Below are 16,691 nucleotides of genomic sequence, written 5' to 3'. Positions count from 1 at the left end.
GGTCAAAACTTACCATGTTCAAAAAAAATCAAAGTGGATAAGTTTAAGAAAATCGACTTAGTCCCCCAATTTCTTTCACTGTTTTATAGATCAACTCAATCTCAATTTTTGACTTGTTTTTAGCAGAATTATGTCCAATAGAATGAAAAAGAAAAAAAGTGAACAATTTTCTTCTTATCTAGGTAAACTTCAAATATTATAAAGTTAGCTTAGCTTTCATGAAATACTCTAAGCCGAATTGGAGTGGACCACCAAAATTCTGGTTTTTGTTTGGTATCTTTGTTAATTTTAAAGTAACGTCATGAACCCAAAATATCATAGACAAGGAAGAATGATTTTTTAAAAAAATAAAATAAAATGGATTAACTCATAAAAAAAAGAAAATTTTATACTGTTAAATACATTTTCACCTATTTTAGCAGATAACATGTTTTTACTTTTTAAAGTTATTAATCACACTTTTTTGGATGATTAACTTTTTTAAAAGATAAAATAAAAATTGCGAGTAGGGGAAGGGGATTACAAGGTGAGGAATCAATCCTCACCGACAAGGTGAACATTCATGTAGCCAATCAACTGAGCCTCCTTTGGGTAGTTACCTATAGTTAGGCACAACCAATAAAGGGGTTTAATTGAATCCCGTGTTGTCATGCGTTAACAGGGCAACTCCATGCCTCAAAAGATGAGGGAAGCTAAGACATGCGAGGAGAAGGTGCGTGGAGGGTAGGTGTGAGAGTTTGGCTGAAGAAACAGGACATGATACATCTCTAGCTTATTGAGGAAATGACTCTAGATAGAAGGTTTGGAGGTCGAGAAATAGGATAGCAGGGTAGCTATGTGTTGTAGTACTTTTCCAAGGGAGAGGAGGGAGCTAGCCTCCTTTTATCATCATCTTCTTATTTAGTAGTCTTAGTTTTACCTAGTAATTGCATAGCATTCTTTTCTTCAATTTTAGTACTACCTGTTACTTGGATTATCTTTTTGTTTTGCTGTTGTTATTTTCCTTTCCATCTTGTTATGTGAACGGAGGGTCTATCGAAAATCACCTCTCTATGATAAGTGACATCCTACCCTCCCTAGATCCACTATGGGATTAGAAGGTATGTTGTTAAAATTTCTGACTCCGCCACAAGGTTGAAGAGGGACCTGTACTCTCTTGATTCCGAACCTATGGCATGTCACAGGAAATTAATTTCTGGTTATTTTAAAAGAAGAGTTTGCGTCATGATATTTAGAATGAGAATGTAGAGTCACCAATTAGGCTAAGAGCCAGATATTAAAGTCCAAGGCCACGGGAGCTAATCCATTGCTCTATGTTTAATTTAATGTTTCTTTTCACAGATAAACTCTCCCTGTCAAGTCCTTTTGAAGTAGTAGTTAAATTAGTTGCTACTATTGCATTACATCCAATAGCATTAAGACAAAATTTATAGAAATTATCAATCAAACACAAGAAACAACGCCATGCAAATTATATATACCCTTTTTCCCTGGTTTACTCGTTCTTTCAAGCAGCTTTAATTTCTTGAATTGATTAAGAGACGGGAAAAAAAGAATGATTCATGATATGGCTAATGTTTTTCTATCACTCGAGCCTTGTAATGGTGATCAAATTGGTTATGACCCTTTAGAAAATGGCCTTTATCTTAGTCATCACAAAGAACTGTCTAATTCTCTTAATCCTTACACATCTGTTTTGAAGAGAAATGCTGCTAGCAATAGCATGATGATTTCAACTTTGTCTAATGGAAGTTGGGATTTTAAAAGGCTAAGGAGAACCCCAAGTCTTGGTGAATCTTTTGGAAGCAATAGTACTTTTTACAGTACTGATAGCAGCAGCAGCAGTGGTGGCAGCAGCAACTGCAGTTTACCAAGAATTGGTAGCACTAACAGTGTGAATAGCTTGTCATTGAAACCAGGGGTTCATTTTCGCGATCATGTTTGGGCATTGAACCAAAGGTACCTTGCTGCCGAGGCTATTGAAGAGACAGCAGCTGATATAATTAATCAGGAGGAAGAAAATGGGGAAGGCATGAAGTTAGTCCAGCTTTTAATTACTTGTGCTGAAGCTGTGGCTTGTAGAGATAAGTCCCGTGCATCCGTGTTATTATCGGAGCTACGTGGCAGTGCATTAGTATTTGGGACGTCTTTCCAGCGCGTAGCGTCCTGTTTCATGCAGGGGCTGGCTGATAGGCTGGCTATGGTGCAGCCGCTTGGCACGGTTGGTTATGTTTCTACGCCTGCTATGAATAAGACAGACATTGCCTTGGAGAAAAAAGAAGAAGCATTGAGGTTGCTTTATGAGATATGTCCACATATTCAGTTTGGTCATTTTGTGGCTAATTGCTCGATATTGGAAGCCTTTGAGGGAGAGAGTTTCATTCATGTGGTTGATTTGGGCATGAGCCTTGGGTTGCCTAATGGTCACCAATGGCGTCGTCTTATTCAGAGTCTTGCTAATCAGCCTGGCCAGCCCCCTCGTCGCCTTAGGATCACTGCTGTTGGACAGAATATCGGGAAATTGCTAATTATTGGAGATGAGCTTGAGGCCTATGCAAGAAGTCTTGGTATAAATTTGGAGTTTTCAGCTGTGGAAAGCAATTTGGAAAACCTTAAACCAAAGGACATCAAAATATACGATGGTGAGGTCCTTGTAGTTAACAGCATTCTTCAGCTCCATTGTGTGGTGAAGGAAAGTCGCGGTGCTCTCAACTCTGTTCTTCAGGTAGTTCATGAACTTTCTCCCAAGATTCTAGTCCTTGTGGAGCAAGACTCGAGCCACAACGGACCTTTTTTTCTTGGGAGATTCATGGATGCGCTGCATTATTACTCTGCTATCTTCGACTCCCTTGATGTCATGCTGCCTAAGTATGACACCAGACGCGCGAAGATAGAGCAATTTTACTTTGCAGAGGAGATTAAGAATATTGTGAGTTGCGAGGGACCAGCAAGGGTGGAAAGGCACGAGAGGGTGGACCAATGGCGTAGGAGGATGAGCCGAGCAGGTTTTCAGGCAGCGCCTATTAAGATGGTGTCACAAGCCAAACAGTGGCTTGCTAAAGTGAATGGACATGAAGGATTCACCATCACAGAAGAGAAGGGTTGCTTGGTTCTTGGATGGAAATCGAAGCCTATTGTAGCTGCCTCTTGCTGGAAATGCTGATCAATCATGATCATCTGCTACAACAATGTCATATTAGTGCCTGTTTTCAGTTCTTGAAGAATCTTGAGTTTGGAGTTCAACAATAAGAACATCTGATAAGTTGAGTGTCATCTTTTCAGATGGAGTTTGTGATGAAATAAAGTTAGTCAGACATTTTCATTTTGCATATAAAATAGTTGTTGGTGTATAGCTTTGACATTCCTTTTAATTTTCGACTTAGTTTCCTATTTTTCCTTCCCACAATCCCAAAGAAGAAAGACAATCACGAGTTGTCTGTCAAAAATGTACATGTTATAGTTCTTTCCTGGATTGATATTTACAAGTTACAAGGATTGTACATATAAAAAAGACATTAGTTTGTTCCCCTGCATATATATATATATATATATATATATATATATATCATTTGAAATTTGATTAATCCGAACTAAATCCAACCGAGCCAACTCCATTACTTAGTTGTGTTTAATCAAGCTTTTTATATTACCGAGTCGATTTGAGATTGAGGCCTAGGCCTAGCCGTTTTCACTTATGGATTATTATTAAATTAGGAAAGAGTTGAATTTGGATGAACTCTATGCTAGTGATAACCCAAACTATTGGTAGAAAGAAGTTTTTTTTCTATGATTATTTTGTATTCAATATTCACTAGCCCGAATAATCTAGATTCTCATTGTATCAAAGAAGAAACCTCCAAGTGTATCTCAATTCACAAAGCAAAACATCCACTTTTGACTATTATAGAAATGAATTAAACTCACAACACTATAAATTTATTAAACGAGCCCAAACATAAGGGGAGGTCTCTAAAATTTTCGCAAAAGATAACGGTAGGCAAGGAGGGTAATTTAGGTAATTCAGTTTTCAGGAGTGGCACCAATTTAGTGCCGAAGAGGAACCTGAGGCGAAAGTGAGAGAGAAAAATGGAGTGTCTTAGCGTTGTAGGAGCAAGTCCTTGTGTTTCTTCTTCTTTACTTTCTTCCAAAACCAGTCGCTTATCCTGCGCACCCTCTTGCAGGCTTATCCTTAACCCCATCAAGAAACACCATAATTTAGCTGCATTTCAGTCAGCATTTCATCTTTTTGCAAGTACCCAATTTCTTCCCCATGCATCCAAAAGGAACCATACAGCTCGTATATTTCTTCCCCACTTGGTTGCCTCCATGGTGTGTTTTCTCTCTCTTCTAATTTGTATATGAATTGTGCATTTTTAGTTGAACTTTTGCTTACCCAATTGTATCTTGGGGTCAATTTCTTGTTTCAGGAGGAAGTGGAGGAGACATACATTATGATTAAGCCTGATGGTGTTCAAAGAGGACTAGTAAAAGAACATCCTTTTTTTATAAAGAGAAAAAAAAAACGTTCTTTTTAGCTCTTGTTTAAGTTTTTGTTTTATTGTGATAGGTTGGGGAGATTATTTCAAGATTTGAGAAAAAGGGGTTCAAGCTAACTGGATTGAAGCTTTTTCAATGCCCCAAAGAATTGGCAGAGGTTTGTCTTTTCTGGAACTGAGCTTGGATGTGAATTACACATTTTTTTGCCATTACTTGACATTTCTATAGTTCTATTTATGCCCTAATCCCCCCCCCCCCCCTCCCACCCTCCAACACAAATACACATGCGGAACCTCTTTTACCTCCCTCCCACCCATTTAAGGCTTGGAATTCGAAGGGCTTTGTAGGCAATTTCCTCTAGAGTATTCAATATGTTCACAGAATTACGCTTCTCAAATGGTGCAACTTGTAGGAAGTAGGAACCATGAGATGAATTTTGATAAGGCATCTGGATTTGAGGGTTTAATATTTAACAACATTCATGTCACATTTTCATATAGGTTGGACTAATGGGAAATAAAAAGAAGCATGAATGTAATGGGAAGTAAAGAAACATGATCCTGTACAAAGTAGAAGTAGGACAAAGAAACATTGATCCTGTACAAAGTAGAAGTAGGACAAAGAAACATGATCCTGTACAAAGTAGAAGTAGGACAAAGAAACATGATCCTGTACAAAGTAGAAGTAGGAAAAAGAAACATGATCCTGTACAAAGTAGAAGTAGGACAAAGAAACATGATCCTGTACAAAGTAGAAGTAGGACCTTCACATAAAGATGAATCCTTGTAAAGCAGTAGCTAATGGATGGTCTGACAATTAGTTCCATATACACTATTAAGATTGTATTGATTTTCTATTTTTAATTATTTGTTTGCTTTCAAATAACTAGAGATTTGGGTTATGTTTATTTTGTCGATCAGAAAAAAAGGAATCCTATTACTATGTTAATGTTATGAATCGTTTCTCAAGTCTATTTTTAGTATTTTGTTCCTGTTAATTTTTTTAGTTTTGGTATAATTTCTCAGAAATTCTTAATTGTGACAGGAACATTACAAGGACCTCCAATCCAAATCATTCTTCCCCAAGCTGATCGATTATATTACCTCTGGTCCTGTTGTCTGTATGGTAGGATTCTTTTCATTTAGCCCATTTCCATCATTTACTAGTTGAAACCAAGTTATATGAAAGTCTAATGAGATTCACATGATATATTATCTTTGGCAATCTGCCGAGCTTCCTAATTTCTTTGATTGTATTCCATCTCTGGCAAGGCCTGGGAGGGTATTGGTGTTGTAGCATCTGCTCGCAAGCTAATAGGAGCAACTAATCCTCTTAATGCCGAGCCAGGCACAATCAGAGGAGACCTTGCTGTTCAAACTGGAAGGTTGGGACAACAGATATTAGTGTTTTGTTTACTCTTGATTGTTCAATAAGTACGCAGTCATTGTACTTCCAACTTTTCAATATTGCCAATCACTTACTAGATTTCCATGACAATCTGTTTGCAGAAATGTGGTGCATGGAAGTGATAGCCCTGAGAATGGCAAGCGTGAAATAGGTAAAATATTTGCTCAATCAACATCAGAGGTTGAGTGGCTTGTAAAATCACTTAATCTGGCTTCCGCACTATGTTTGTTTGCCTGATAGAGTCATCACCTGTCTAAAAGTAGTGACTTCAATTTCCATGTCTTTGACTTTGAGAATAAGTAAAAATATGGAACCTTATGTGGATCGTTCAGATGCTGACCTTATGTTCACAACAATGTTAAAAGATGACAATGATGCACTCCACCTTCACTTTGGGGTTATCATCCCCAGTGTTGAGATTGCCATTTGATGCTTTTACCTAGATACTTTTTCTACTCAGGAATGATACTTTTCTTGGTTTTGTACTTTCAAAATGTTGCCCGTTCTTTCTGCATAAACCCTTGTGAGGGTTTCACGCAGTTTCAGCACCATGTTCATATTAACTCACCGTGTGAACAAACGGAGGAAAAGAACATTGTTTTACTGAGATATGATGCTCAAGTTCACTGCCTAAATCTCTCTATTTATTTCCTTTTGTGCAGCTCTTTGGTTTAAAGAAGGTGAACTTAGCTCATGGACACCAGCTCAAAAGCCTTGGTTGACGGAATAATGTTTCATGGAGATATGACTCATCTGTAGGATTTGGAGGTTTCAGTTTCATCAATCTGCAGGAGAACGATGAATTCAATTTTGTGATACTATCATTCTGCCATTGCAATCAACTTTTCTTTAAAGAAAAATGTGTTTGTAATGCTGGAATACAAGCAATAGCAATTCTAAAGGGCTCATTAGAAAAGTTTCCTGGTTTCTTAGAAGAGCTTGAACATCTTCTTGAATTAAATTCGACCCATTTACGTGTACCAAATAATAGTATACTAAATAACTTTGAATTCAGTGGATAATTGGATTCACTTTGGACATGTGAACGCAATTTTGAAACAATTCAAAATAGACAATAGAACAACTAATTCAGATGAAATATTTGTTCGACATTGTGATAGACTATTAGGATGTCTTTCCTTTACATATGAATAACAAGCTACATTTTTGTTTCACATAAGTTGTCTACATTACAACTTTTTACATGCAAATTCCCATGAAGATAAGTTTAGCATGTACGTAACTTTACTAACCATACTTGAGGAAGATTATTCATCTAATGTGTACACATTACTAGGAAGAAGCATGTCACTGGTTTGGGTACAGGAGTAGGAAAACATATCCAAATAGTCTGTCACACCTAACTAGATCAGTTAACTGAATATGAATCAAAACTATAGTAGATAAACTTAACATGTACTTTTGCAAAGTTGAAGGTAGCTGACTTCATACCCATGAATAAAATGTAGCTATCCACTCTCCTTTTCCTCGTGAAATTTGCTCTAAATAACTAGCAGCTGATTACATACACAATTTGGCGGTTAAGACAGACAGCATTGGGTTTTTGACCAAGTGTATAATTGAATTTCAACAATATCTTTGACTAACAAGAATGAAAAGGGAACTCTTCCCAGACTATGTTATTGCTTCTCATCTTCCGATTGTGTAGCTTGCTTCTCGTTCTCAGTTCTCTGTATGCTACTTTGCATTTCAAGAAGCTTTTGTTGCTCCTCATCAGCTGCTTGTGGATTTACATCTTTCACAGCCTTAGGCTTGTTGCTCGTGGATTGCTGGTACATAACACCACCAAGCATGCAGATCAAGAGTCCCACTGTTCCAACAAGAGTCGAGTGTTTATCCCAGATAATTAGATTTATCACCACTGTCAATAATTTGTTCACTATGCCGAGAACAGTAAAGCCTGTCGCAGATATTGTTCTACGGCAAGAAAATCCAAAGAAAGAGATGGCTAAACCAAACAAACACGACAGGGCTACGGGTAACACCACTTGAAAACTGTACCAATCTGACTCATCCTGAATTTCATGCTTTATTTTCTTCAGTTCGCCCATTATAAGCAGCTCAATAGGAAAAAGCATCAAAGCCTCAAGATTGTTGTATAGCACGAGACCCCATGTGTTTAAGCCAATTGTCATTACTACATGCTTGATATAAACAAAATCAATGGACATGCTCACTAAGTAAGCCAATGCCCAGCTATAAGCTGTAAGTGTGAACTGGTAATCAGTAGTGACATAGAGCACGCTACCAGCAAAGATTGTACCCAATGACGCCCATGTTTTAATTGCTGGCCATGGTTGGTGCAAGTAGAGGGTCTCTCCTATTGCAACAAAGATGGGGACAGCTGATCTGAAGACAATAAAAGTATCAACATTGGCATGGAGGAGAAGCTCACTGTTTGTAAAAAGAGAGAGATAAAATATAATTGCAGCTGGCAGAAACCGCCACATCGTTTTAAGATCAAGCTTATCATGTTCTATAACCTTGAGCCACCCGCACATGAGGACTCCAGCTGCACTTGTGAAATACTGCAGAGCAGTTAGTGCCCCTGGGTAAGGAAATTTCATGACGGCCCACTTGTTAATGATGGAAAGTAATGATGCTGATAGACAGTACCCAGCAGCTACTCCATAAACTGATGCTTGCTGAAGTAAGCCATCGTACCAAGTCAATTGAAGACTGGGTGGTGGTGAAGAAGCCTCTGAAGACTTCCTGGCATCTCCATCTTTAGGATTTTCCACATCATTTGACATTTATATCTAAAATAACAAAAATATATATTTTCTTAGTATATTATCTTCTACGTTTTATGAAAAAGTAGTATATTCTCTTTTTTACAAGCAAGCCTGCAGAACCTAAGCCTGTTGCTTTAAAAGAAAAAGTCAATTTGCCAAAGCATTCACCAACAATCATTTTGTCATGTGCATCAACCATTTCGAACTGGTAGGGACCAACTGTATGACTCCTCTTTATCCATTCTACTCTTTAGGCACATTTTATTTTACAATAAATAATTAGTCATTAAGGCAAATTAGGAGCTTTCTAAAACTATAGGTTCTTTGAATTCCACACATATCCCTACACAGACTGACAGACATACAGTTCTTAACCAAACTAAAGAAGCTCCTCATGGACACTGATGGTATCATCTCTATATGTATCCTTTATTCCATTGTATTTTATTCTAAGTTACATTCCGTATTGATTCCGAGAAATTGTGGGTCTTTTGAGACAATTTCTTCCATGTGATTTTAAATCTACCTCTTTCCATATCACATCCAATCATCATATTGTCATACAAATCTAATTTATTAAAATAAAACTCCTTTCTTCATCAAAAAATAATACTCCTCCCATTTCAATTTGTTTGTCTTAGTTTCCTTTGAAGTATAATTCAAAAAAAATGCCTTTTCCTTTTTGACAACTTTTTAATTCTAACTTTCCACATGACATGTTTAAAACGACAAGATTAAAGGGTATTTTGGTATATTCTACATATCTAAAGATATAAGATCATAAAATTCAGAAGTTACTTTACTTCTATAAATAAATAAAAAATTAGTCCAGTTTTTCTTCTTTTAGTTAACCATAAGTGGACAATATAAGAATTTATTTTTCCATATCTTAAGCCTTTAATAGAAACAGCTCTATTTTAGCCATAATTTGGGAAGGAGTAAGGGGGAGGGAGGTTTCCATACACTGTAAAGTGAAAACAACTTTTTTTCTCTAGACAGTAACCTAAATATAGCAACCCCTAACCCCTTTCCTAGGAGTCAATAGTGGCCCTCTCCACTTTGCACCCTGATAACATTCAAGGTATGAGTTTCTCTAATGCGTAAATAAGTAAATTGGTCAGGCACAAAACCAAACAAACTAAACCTTCCGCACTCAGTCCAATGCTACTTCAGTGAGGACTACACTTCATTTGTAACCTAACTAGGCAATATTAGTCATTGACAGAAAATCCAAAACACTCAATTGAGGTGTCCTCCCATATTTACTTATCAAAGCATAAAATAATTTGGAGCCACAATGGTTAGGTATCGATTAACATGAATACAGAAATATAAAAGACGATGGAACAGGCCAATGACGGTGGATTTGGACCGGTGCATTGACGATAGGTCGTGACAGTGTAAGAGCATTATGCGTGGGTATAGCTCGAAAATTAGGGCTTGAGGAGGAAGAGAGAGACTCACCGTTAAAGATCACGAAACAGGAGGAAGACGGTGGCCGCTAATGATCCCGGCGGAGTTGTCGGTGGCTCTTATACGCCGGAGAGTGAGAAATAGAGCGCAATGGAAGTAAAAGGACGAATGGAGTAATAACGCAAAATGAAAGTAATTTTTAATTGTTATTATTTATTAAGCCCTTTGCTTCTTTTTAAATTGTCACAAATAAATCCTCGACTTATCACAAAAGAATACATAAGCCCTCAAGTTTAATACATGTACTTAGCTTCTTGGGAAAATAAGGTAAAAGTGACCTTTGAGAGTGAAATGTAGGATAGAGGATTTGTATTTTTTTTATTATAAATATTTAATTAGATGTTAATTATGAAGAGATGGGGTTGAATTAGAATATTTAAAAGTTTAGGGTAAAAATTAAAAGATCAAAATTTTTTAATAAAACCATAATTTTCATTCATTTATTCCACTTTTTTAAACTTATGTTCTCTATTTTCCTCTTCTCTTCTCTTTTCTTTACTCTATTTTTTAAAACTTCTGTTCTCCATTTCCCTCCTCTCTTCTCTTCTCTTTTCTTCATTTTTTTAAACGCTCTTGTTTCTTTTTCTTTCATCTTCTTCTTCCTTAACTTCTTTACTTTTTTTCTTCTCCGTTTTTCCCTTTCTTTTTAAACTTTATGCGTTTTCATCTTCTTCTTCTTCGGATGTTGTCATTCTCATTTTTTTCTTCACTCCGATTTGATTGTGAAAATTATATTAAAAATTTGATGAAAAGAGAAGAGAACAGAAGAGGGGATATGTTGTAAATGTTTATATAAACATGAGTTGTTCAAGCAACCAAGAAGATATTTAAACAACCAAAAGTTGTTTAGTTCAAACAACCAGAAGATATTTAAACAACCCTAAATTGTTTAGTTCAAACAACAGAAGTTGTTTAAACAACCAAAATTGTTTAAACAACCAAAAGTTGTTTAGTTCAAACAATCAGAAGATATTTAAACAACCCTAAGTTGTTTAGTTCAAACAACCAGAAGTTGTTTAAACAACCAAAAGTTGTTTAGTTCAAACAACCAGAAGATATTTAAACAACCCTAAGTTGTTTAGGTGTTTTTTACAACCCTCTTATATGTTGGATCTATTTGTAAAAAGCAAAACTTTGGGGTGTATAAAAATATTCTTTTTTAAATTAGCATAACCCATTAATACCTAATTATACTAGAGTCCCTTTTACCCAATTTTTAAAACTTGTGTCTTATATCCTCAAATAGATAACTCAAAAGTCTAGCTTCTTTCTTCTTTTTCTTTTATCAACAAAACCATAATTTAATATTTTATCAAAAATAAACATAAAAAATATGATCAAGGCTAAAGCCGATTGTATTCCAAAGTTTTTTTGGGTTTTGCTAGCTGCTACAAAGTTTGTTTGAGAGATTCTCTACCTTTGTATTGCCACTAATTAAGTTAACTCAAAAGAAAATTAAGTTTCAATAGTCCAATGCTTGTGACAAAGATTTCAATACAGGATTTTGCTGGATAGACTTGGTGTTACAATCTCTTAGCAAAATCGAAAGTTAAATTGACCACAATATTGCTGCTGCCAACAAATTCAAATGAATTTGTTGTGTACTTTAGGTTCGAAACTATCAAGCTCAAACTTATTGAAATTTGACCAACAATCCAACATTGCTCGAAGTTGCATCTTTTTTGGTTAACTAAGATGGAGATAAAGAACTAAATTACATCATTTGAAGAATTGGCTCTACTCATCCATCATTTATAAACAACTCTTGCACAACAATAAATAGAAAATACAAGATGACAATAGAGACCACCATGACGGCAATGCAACAAGTAGAAGAATTGAGCCATAATCCAAACTCAAATCATTGGGAACAAATGTGTTCCTGTATTGTGGACTGTACTGAGCTGCTCATCAACTGAGAATTGTGAGGACTAAGTGAAGAGTTTGCAGAACAAGTATTATCTTCTACATCCATTGCATCCTCCTCATTTATGCCTCCAGCACACTGAGAACTTTTATACCTGGAAAACATGTAAGCAAGTGAGAAGTTGGTCTTCTTTGTCTCTTTCAAGGAACCTGTGGGCTGACAACTACTAGTATCTTCAAGATATTCCCTGGAAGAATAAGTATCAGTTATTGACGCCTCCTCTCTGGGTGAACCTCCTGAAGTACTGCAACATATATTTCCATCTACTGAACTCTCTGCAGGAAAGCTTGTATCTCGTCTAGAGCCTTCCCGTAGCTTCATAAGGGTGGCCTCTGCATTAGAAGGGGAAAAACTTATCAACTACTAAATTTTAAGTATTCAGCTTGTACATGTATTGATGTATATCTGCTCTTTACCTATGGCATACTCCGTTATTAAAGAATTGAGGTAGAAACAAGACTGGGATTCTTATTTCCAATACCAATGTGATTTCTTGAATCTGAGGAAGTGCTATAGAACTAATACAAATAGCAAATTGGAGAATAGGCAGATTATATGAAAACCTAGGATATGCTAAAACTGAATTTTGTTTCTTGCATGTTTACCTTGAATGCTATTTCATCATCAATCAAACATGAAGCTTGACAAGCTGCACTACTTTTGACAGCATGACATAAAGGATCATCGTAGAACTAAAAGCTGGAAGAGGAAAATAATATGACAACGAAACAAGCTGGCAGAGAAGGCTAAGGCCACAGGGGTAAAAGCTTCCTCCAATGAAAAGCATTCATTCATAACTTTATACAAAGCCCCTCCCTTCCAAATTGAAATTCATATTCTTGACTATAATGATAAAGATCAGAGGTCAGGTGTATTGTTTAAAATAGACAAAAGGAGTATGTGGTAGAAAAAGTTAGTTATTTGGTTTTTCTGAAAATAGAAGAGAAAGAATGCTTCATTGAGAAGGGAAACCCAAAAGCATGATAACCATTAGGGAAGTAGTATAAGATATACCTCAAAGTTCAAACTTAATGTTTCAGGAAAATTTAGACATTTATTTGCAGCTGCACTTGACTGATTGATTTATTTGTAGTACTTGAACAAATGATTTTTTATTTGCAGCTGCAACCATTATATATAGGCCAAAGGGAGTAAATTGAATCCATATTTATAAAATCCAAATGATCATCGAGACCATTAGATGCTCTTAGCAAAACTCAGAAGCAACCTGAACCATCATTTTAAAGTTTAGTTATCAATGAAATAGGCAAGATGATTAGGTTGCGTACATGATCTGTCTGTCCCAAAACCATGACGTACACTTTATAGTGAAATTTGAAAGTCCTTAGTGAGTCTAATCATACCAACATTTATGCTTTAGTTAGATTTTCCTGCAAGGCTTCATAAATATAGTGAGGCAACACAAGTGAATGGAGTTTCCTGTATTTACTATTTTATTGGCAAGAATACAACTACTTCAGTAGTTTCACACTTGACACAGACCGAGGCTCGGACAGTAACCTGAGATAATACTAGAACTTGATTTCTCATTCCTCATGCTAGAGATGTACAACCACATGATAATTGCCTTCTAGGGTCATCCTCATTCATTATGTTGGAGCATATGAGTTTGATTTAATTCCATGTATCTACTTCTACTAATAAATCTACAGCTAGTATACTCAGCTACAAAATTTAAATGGCATACCAAGGAGACATTCACTTTCTACTACAAGGAGTCATAAAACCTTCTTTTAGCATGGCTTCAAATGAACAGATATTAAAAGTTGAAACACTAACTAATTAGATACTCATTGGCCTAACTGAGTGAAATTAGTCCCATCCTGGGTGTCTTTGATTAGCTCTAGCAGTCTCTCAATCTTCTTTGGAATATCCATCATCTTGGTTTCGACCTTGTTGAGCTCTCCCTGACCAAGAGTTTCTATTTTGCTTCACTCCTTTCATTTATGAAATTGCTATAATATAAACTTCTTTGATCACTTTAAGGCAGATCAATCTTAAGATTATCATTGCTACTCCTCAGTAGCTCATATGAGCACATTCCGTTCCGCCATAACCACACTTTAAAAACTCGATCCAGCTCTCAAACTATATGATCCTCGTCACCAATCAGCTAATATTGATAGTTGTCCTCCTACGGACCTTTGCTAAAAGCAATTATCTCTTGAATCTTAGGGTACTCATTGTCACTGACGTTCAAAGTAATTTTATCCTGAATTTTAGTTGATTTTATTCTCTAGTAATTGAAAGTTATTTTCTCAGAATATCAAGTTATGGTATTTGAATACAAAAATTTGGGAATTTGGAGATTCATATGAAAAGGAATCTATCGTCTTCTGCACATTCTACAAAATCAATTCATTGACAACATATATAATGTTAGGCTTCTCACAACAATACGATAACCCATTTAACAATTCCCAATAATGATCAAACATCTACACTGATGAGGCATACGTAGCTGCTGCCCAGCTTTCTCACCGGCACATCAGGTATTATTAGATCTATTCTTCAATTCTTATTTAGCTACTTATGAATCAAGAAATTACAATTGCAGAAGACAGAAAAGATACCAAATGATTTGCAAAGAACGAGAAGAAAATGAGTACCATAGATGGAGAGAGAGTCAGCTTTGATGAGCTTCGACGATGGCCTCTCCAACTCCAATTGCTCCAGTGAGCTGATCGTCGATCGTCTTACTCTTCCCAGCATTCTCCCCCTCTCACTCTCCTCTCTCTCTCTGTACAGATTTTGAGAAACTTCCCAAATAAGGAACCCAAATCTACTTGGCGGCAAAAACAAAATGAAGATAGATTAGCGGGAAGTGAAAAAAAAGGATATGGGCTTAAATTCCTTCGTAAAAATATTTGGGCCAAATAAAGGACCTAATACTCATTTGAAGACGAAAATGTGATTTGGGCCTAGCTGAGCCTTCGACGGCCGAAGTGCACAAATAGCCATTATGACTCCCATTTACGGTATAGCATGTTTATAAGTTTAGCTACTTTAAAATCAATTTATTTATAAGCCTATAGCATTGAAATTCTAGAAAAAAATAATGGGAAACTTATGTAAATATATTACAACAATAACAACAATCCGGTGAAATCCCACAACGTGGGGTCTGGGGAAGATAAAGTGTACGCAGACCTTACTCCTACCAAGATAGGACGGTTGTTTCTGAAATACCCTCGACTCAGTAAAAGCATAAAAGAGGTCAGATAAGGATAAGAAGTTCAAAGCGATATGGGAAAGCAAAACAGATAAAATAGAGCAATCAAAGTACAAAAAGTAATAGATAATAACAGAAATCAGACCACAAGAAATTATGGTGCGCTAATGCGCCTACTAATAAGAAAGAATAACGAGACTATGAACTAGCCTTCTACCCTAATGTGGGTCCTCCACAGCCTCCTATCTTAGGCCATGTCCTCGGTAAGTTGTAACTGCGTCATGTCCTGTCTAATCACCTCTCCCTAATATTTCTTCGGCCTACCCCTATCTTTTCTGAAATCATCCATGGCTAATCTCTCACACCTCTGCACTAGGGCATCTGTGTCTCTCCTCTTCACATGTTCAAACCATCTTAGTCGCATTTTCCGCATTTTGTCTTCCACCGAGGCCACTTCTACCTTATCCCGAATAACCTCATTTCTAATCTTGTCGCTCCTGGTATGCCCACACATCCATCTTAACATTCTCATGTCGGCAACTTTCATCTTTTGGACATGAGAGACCTTAACTGGCCAACACTCCGCCCCATATAACATAGCCGGTCTAACCACTACTTTGTAGAACTTGCCCTTAAGTTATGGTGGCACCTTCTTGTCACATAGCACACCGTAAATGAGCCTCCATTTCATTCACTCTGCCCCTATACGATGTGTGACATCATCGTTAATCTCCCCACTGCCTTGCATGATAGACCCAAGGTACTTGAAACTACTTTTCTTTTGGATGGCCTAGTCACCAAGCCTAACTTCCGCGCCAACCTCCTGAGGTATCTCACTGAACTTGCACTCTAAGTATTCTGTCTTAGACGTACTCAACGTAAACCCTTTAAACTCCAAGGTATGTCTCCAATCCTCTAGCTTATCGTTAACTCCGCTACGAGTCTCATTGATCAAGACTATGTCGTCCGCGAAAAGTATACACCATGGCACCTCACCTTGAGTTTATCGCGTTAATCCATCCATCACCAAGGCAAATAAAAACGGACTAAGAGCTGATCCTTGATGCAACCCCATCACAACTAGAAAGTGCTCTGAGTCCCCTCCGACTGTCCTTACCCTGGTTTTGGCACCTTCATACATGTCCTTGATCACTCTACTGTATGTCACAGGTACACCTTTAGCCTCTAAACATCTCCATAGTATCTCTCGTGGCACTTTATCGTAGGCCTTTTCTATATCGATGAATACCATAGGCAAGTCCCTCTTCCTCTTCCTATACTGCTCCACCAGTCTCCTCGTAAGTTGGATGACTTCTGTAGTTGAGCGTTCCGGCATAAATCTGAACTATAAATAGAAATGCCTCTCCTCACCCTCATCTTCACCACTTTTTCCACACTTTCATAGTATAACTTAGAAGCTTGATACCTCTATAGTTGT

At 36.8% G+C, this 16,691-nt stretch overlaps 4 protein-coding genes across 4 annotated transcripts; 2 read left to right on the top strand and 2 right to left on the bottom strand.

Annotated features, from left to right (window-relative positions):
* Positions 1-1,567: 1,567 nt before the first annotated feature.
* On the top strand, positions 1,568-3,399 carry LOC129894503 (GRAS family protein RAD1-like). Its single transcript, XM_055970216.1, has one exon. It carries the CDS (start codon positions 1,568-1,570, stop codon positions 3,161-3,163), a length of 1,596 nt encoding a protein of 531 aa, XP_055826191.1. The 3' UTR covers positions 3,164-3,399.
* Positions 3,400-3,985: 586 nt separating this feature from the next.
* On the top strand, positions 3,986-7,014 carry LOC129895259 (nucleoside diphosphate kinase 2, chloroplastic). The gene is made up of 7 exons (XM_055970941.1): positions 3,986-4,329; positions 4,428-4,484; positions 4,568-4,654; positions 5,542-5,622; positions 5,769-5,881; positions 6,006-6,055; positions 6,567-7,014. Exons 1-7 carry the CDS (start codon positions 4,087-4,089, stop codon positions 6,632-6,634), a joined length of 699 nt encoding a protein of 232 aa, XP_055826916.1. The 5' UTR covers positions 3,986-4,086; the 3' UTR covers positions 6,635-7,014.
* Positions 7,015-7,201: 187 nt separating this feature from the next.
* LOC129895257 (GDP-mannose transporter GONST3-like) lies at positions 7,202-10,269 on the bottom strand. Its single transcript, XM_055970940.1, has 2 exons — positions 10,125-10,269; positions 7,202-8,684 (listed from the first exon to the last, which is right to left on the bottom strand). Exon 2 carries the CDS (start codon positions 8,676-8,678, stop codon positions 7,545-7,547), a length of 1,134 nt encoding a protein of 377 aa, XP_055826915.1. The 5' UTR covers positions 8,679-8,684; positions 10,125-10,269; the 3' UTR covers positions 7,202-7,544.
* A 1,469-nt stretch (positions 10,270-11,738) lies between these two features.
* On the bottom strand, positions 11,739-14,879 carry LOC129895513 (uncharacterized). The gene is made up of 2 exons (XM_055971235.1): positions 14,691-14,879; positions 11,739-12,392 (listed from the first exon to the last, which is right to left on the bottom strand). Exons 1-2 carry the CDS (start codon positions 14,791-14,793, stop codon positions 11,995-11,997), a joined length of 501 nt encoding a protein of 166 aa, XP_055827210.1. The 5' UTR covers positions 14,794-14,879; the 3' UTR covers positions 11,739-11,994.
* Between the last annotated feature and the right edge of the window lie 1,812 nt (positions 14,880-16,691).

This window comes from Solanum dulcamara, chromosome 7, assembly GCF_947179165.1.
Source record: "Solanum dulcamara chromosome 7, daSolDulc1.2, whole genome shotgun sequence".
In the NCBI taxonomy this organism is placed as follows: Eukaryota; Viridiplantae; Streptophyta; class Magnoliopsida; order Solanales; family Solanaceae; genus Solanum; species Solanum dulcamara.
Note: the sequence above shows the minus strand (reverse complement) of the source record. Positions and strands in the feature narration are given on the sequence as shown.

Bases quoted from the DNA above. Each gene is read 5' to 3' on its own strand.
- LOC129895257 (XM_055970940.1), bottom strand. From the start codon at position 8,678: ATGTCAAATGATGTGGAAAATCCTAAAGATGGAGATGCCAGGAAGTCT.
- LOC129895513 (XM_055971235.1), bottom strand. From the start codon at position 14,793: ATGCTGGGAAGAGTAAGACGATCGACGATCAGCTCACTGGAGCAATTG. The intron at 12,393-14,690 runs GTACTCATTTTC...CTTCTAATGCAG, and splicing joins TGACTCTCTCTCCATCTATG to AGGCCACCCTTATGAAGCTA.
- LOC129894503 (XM_055970216.1), top strand. From the start codon at position 1,568: ATGGCTAATGTTTTTCTATCACTCGAGCCTTGTAATGGTGATCAAATT.
- LOC129895259 (XM_055970941.1), top strand. From the start codon at position 4,087: ATGGAGTGTCTTAGCGTTGTAGGAGCAAGTCCTTGTGTTTCTTCTTCT. The intron at 4,655-5,541 runs GTTTGTCTTTTC...TAATTGTGACAG, and splicing joins GCCCCAAAGAATTGGCAGAG to GAACATTACAAGGACCTCCA. The intron at 5,623-5,768 runs GTAGGATTCTTT...ATCTCTGGCAAG, and splicing joins CTGGTCCTGTTGTCTGTATG to GCCTGGGAGGGTATTGGTGT.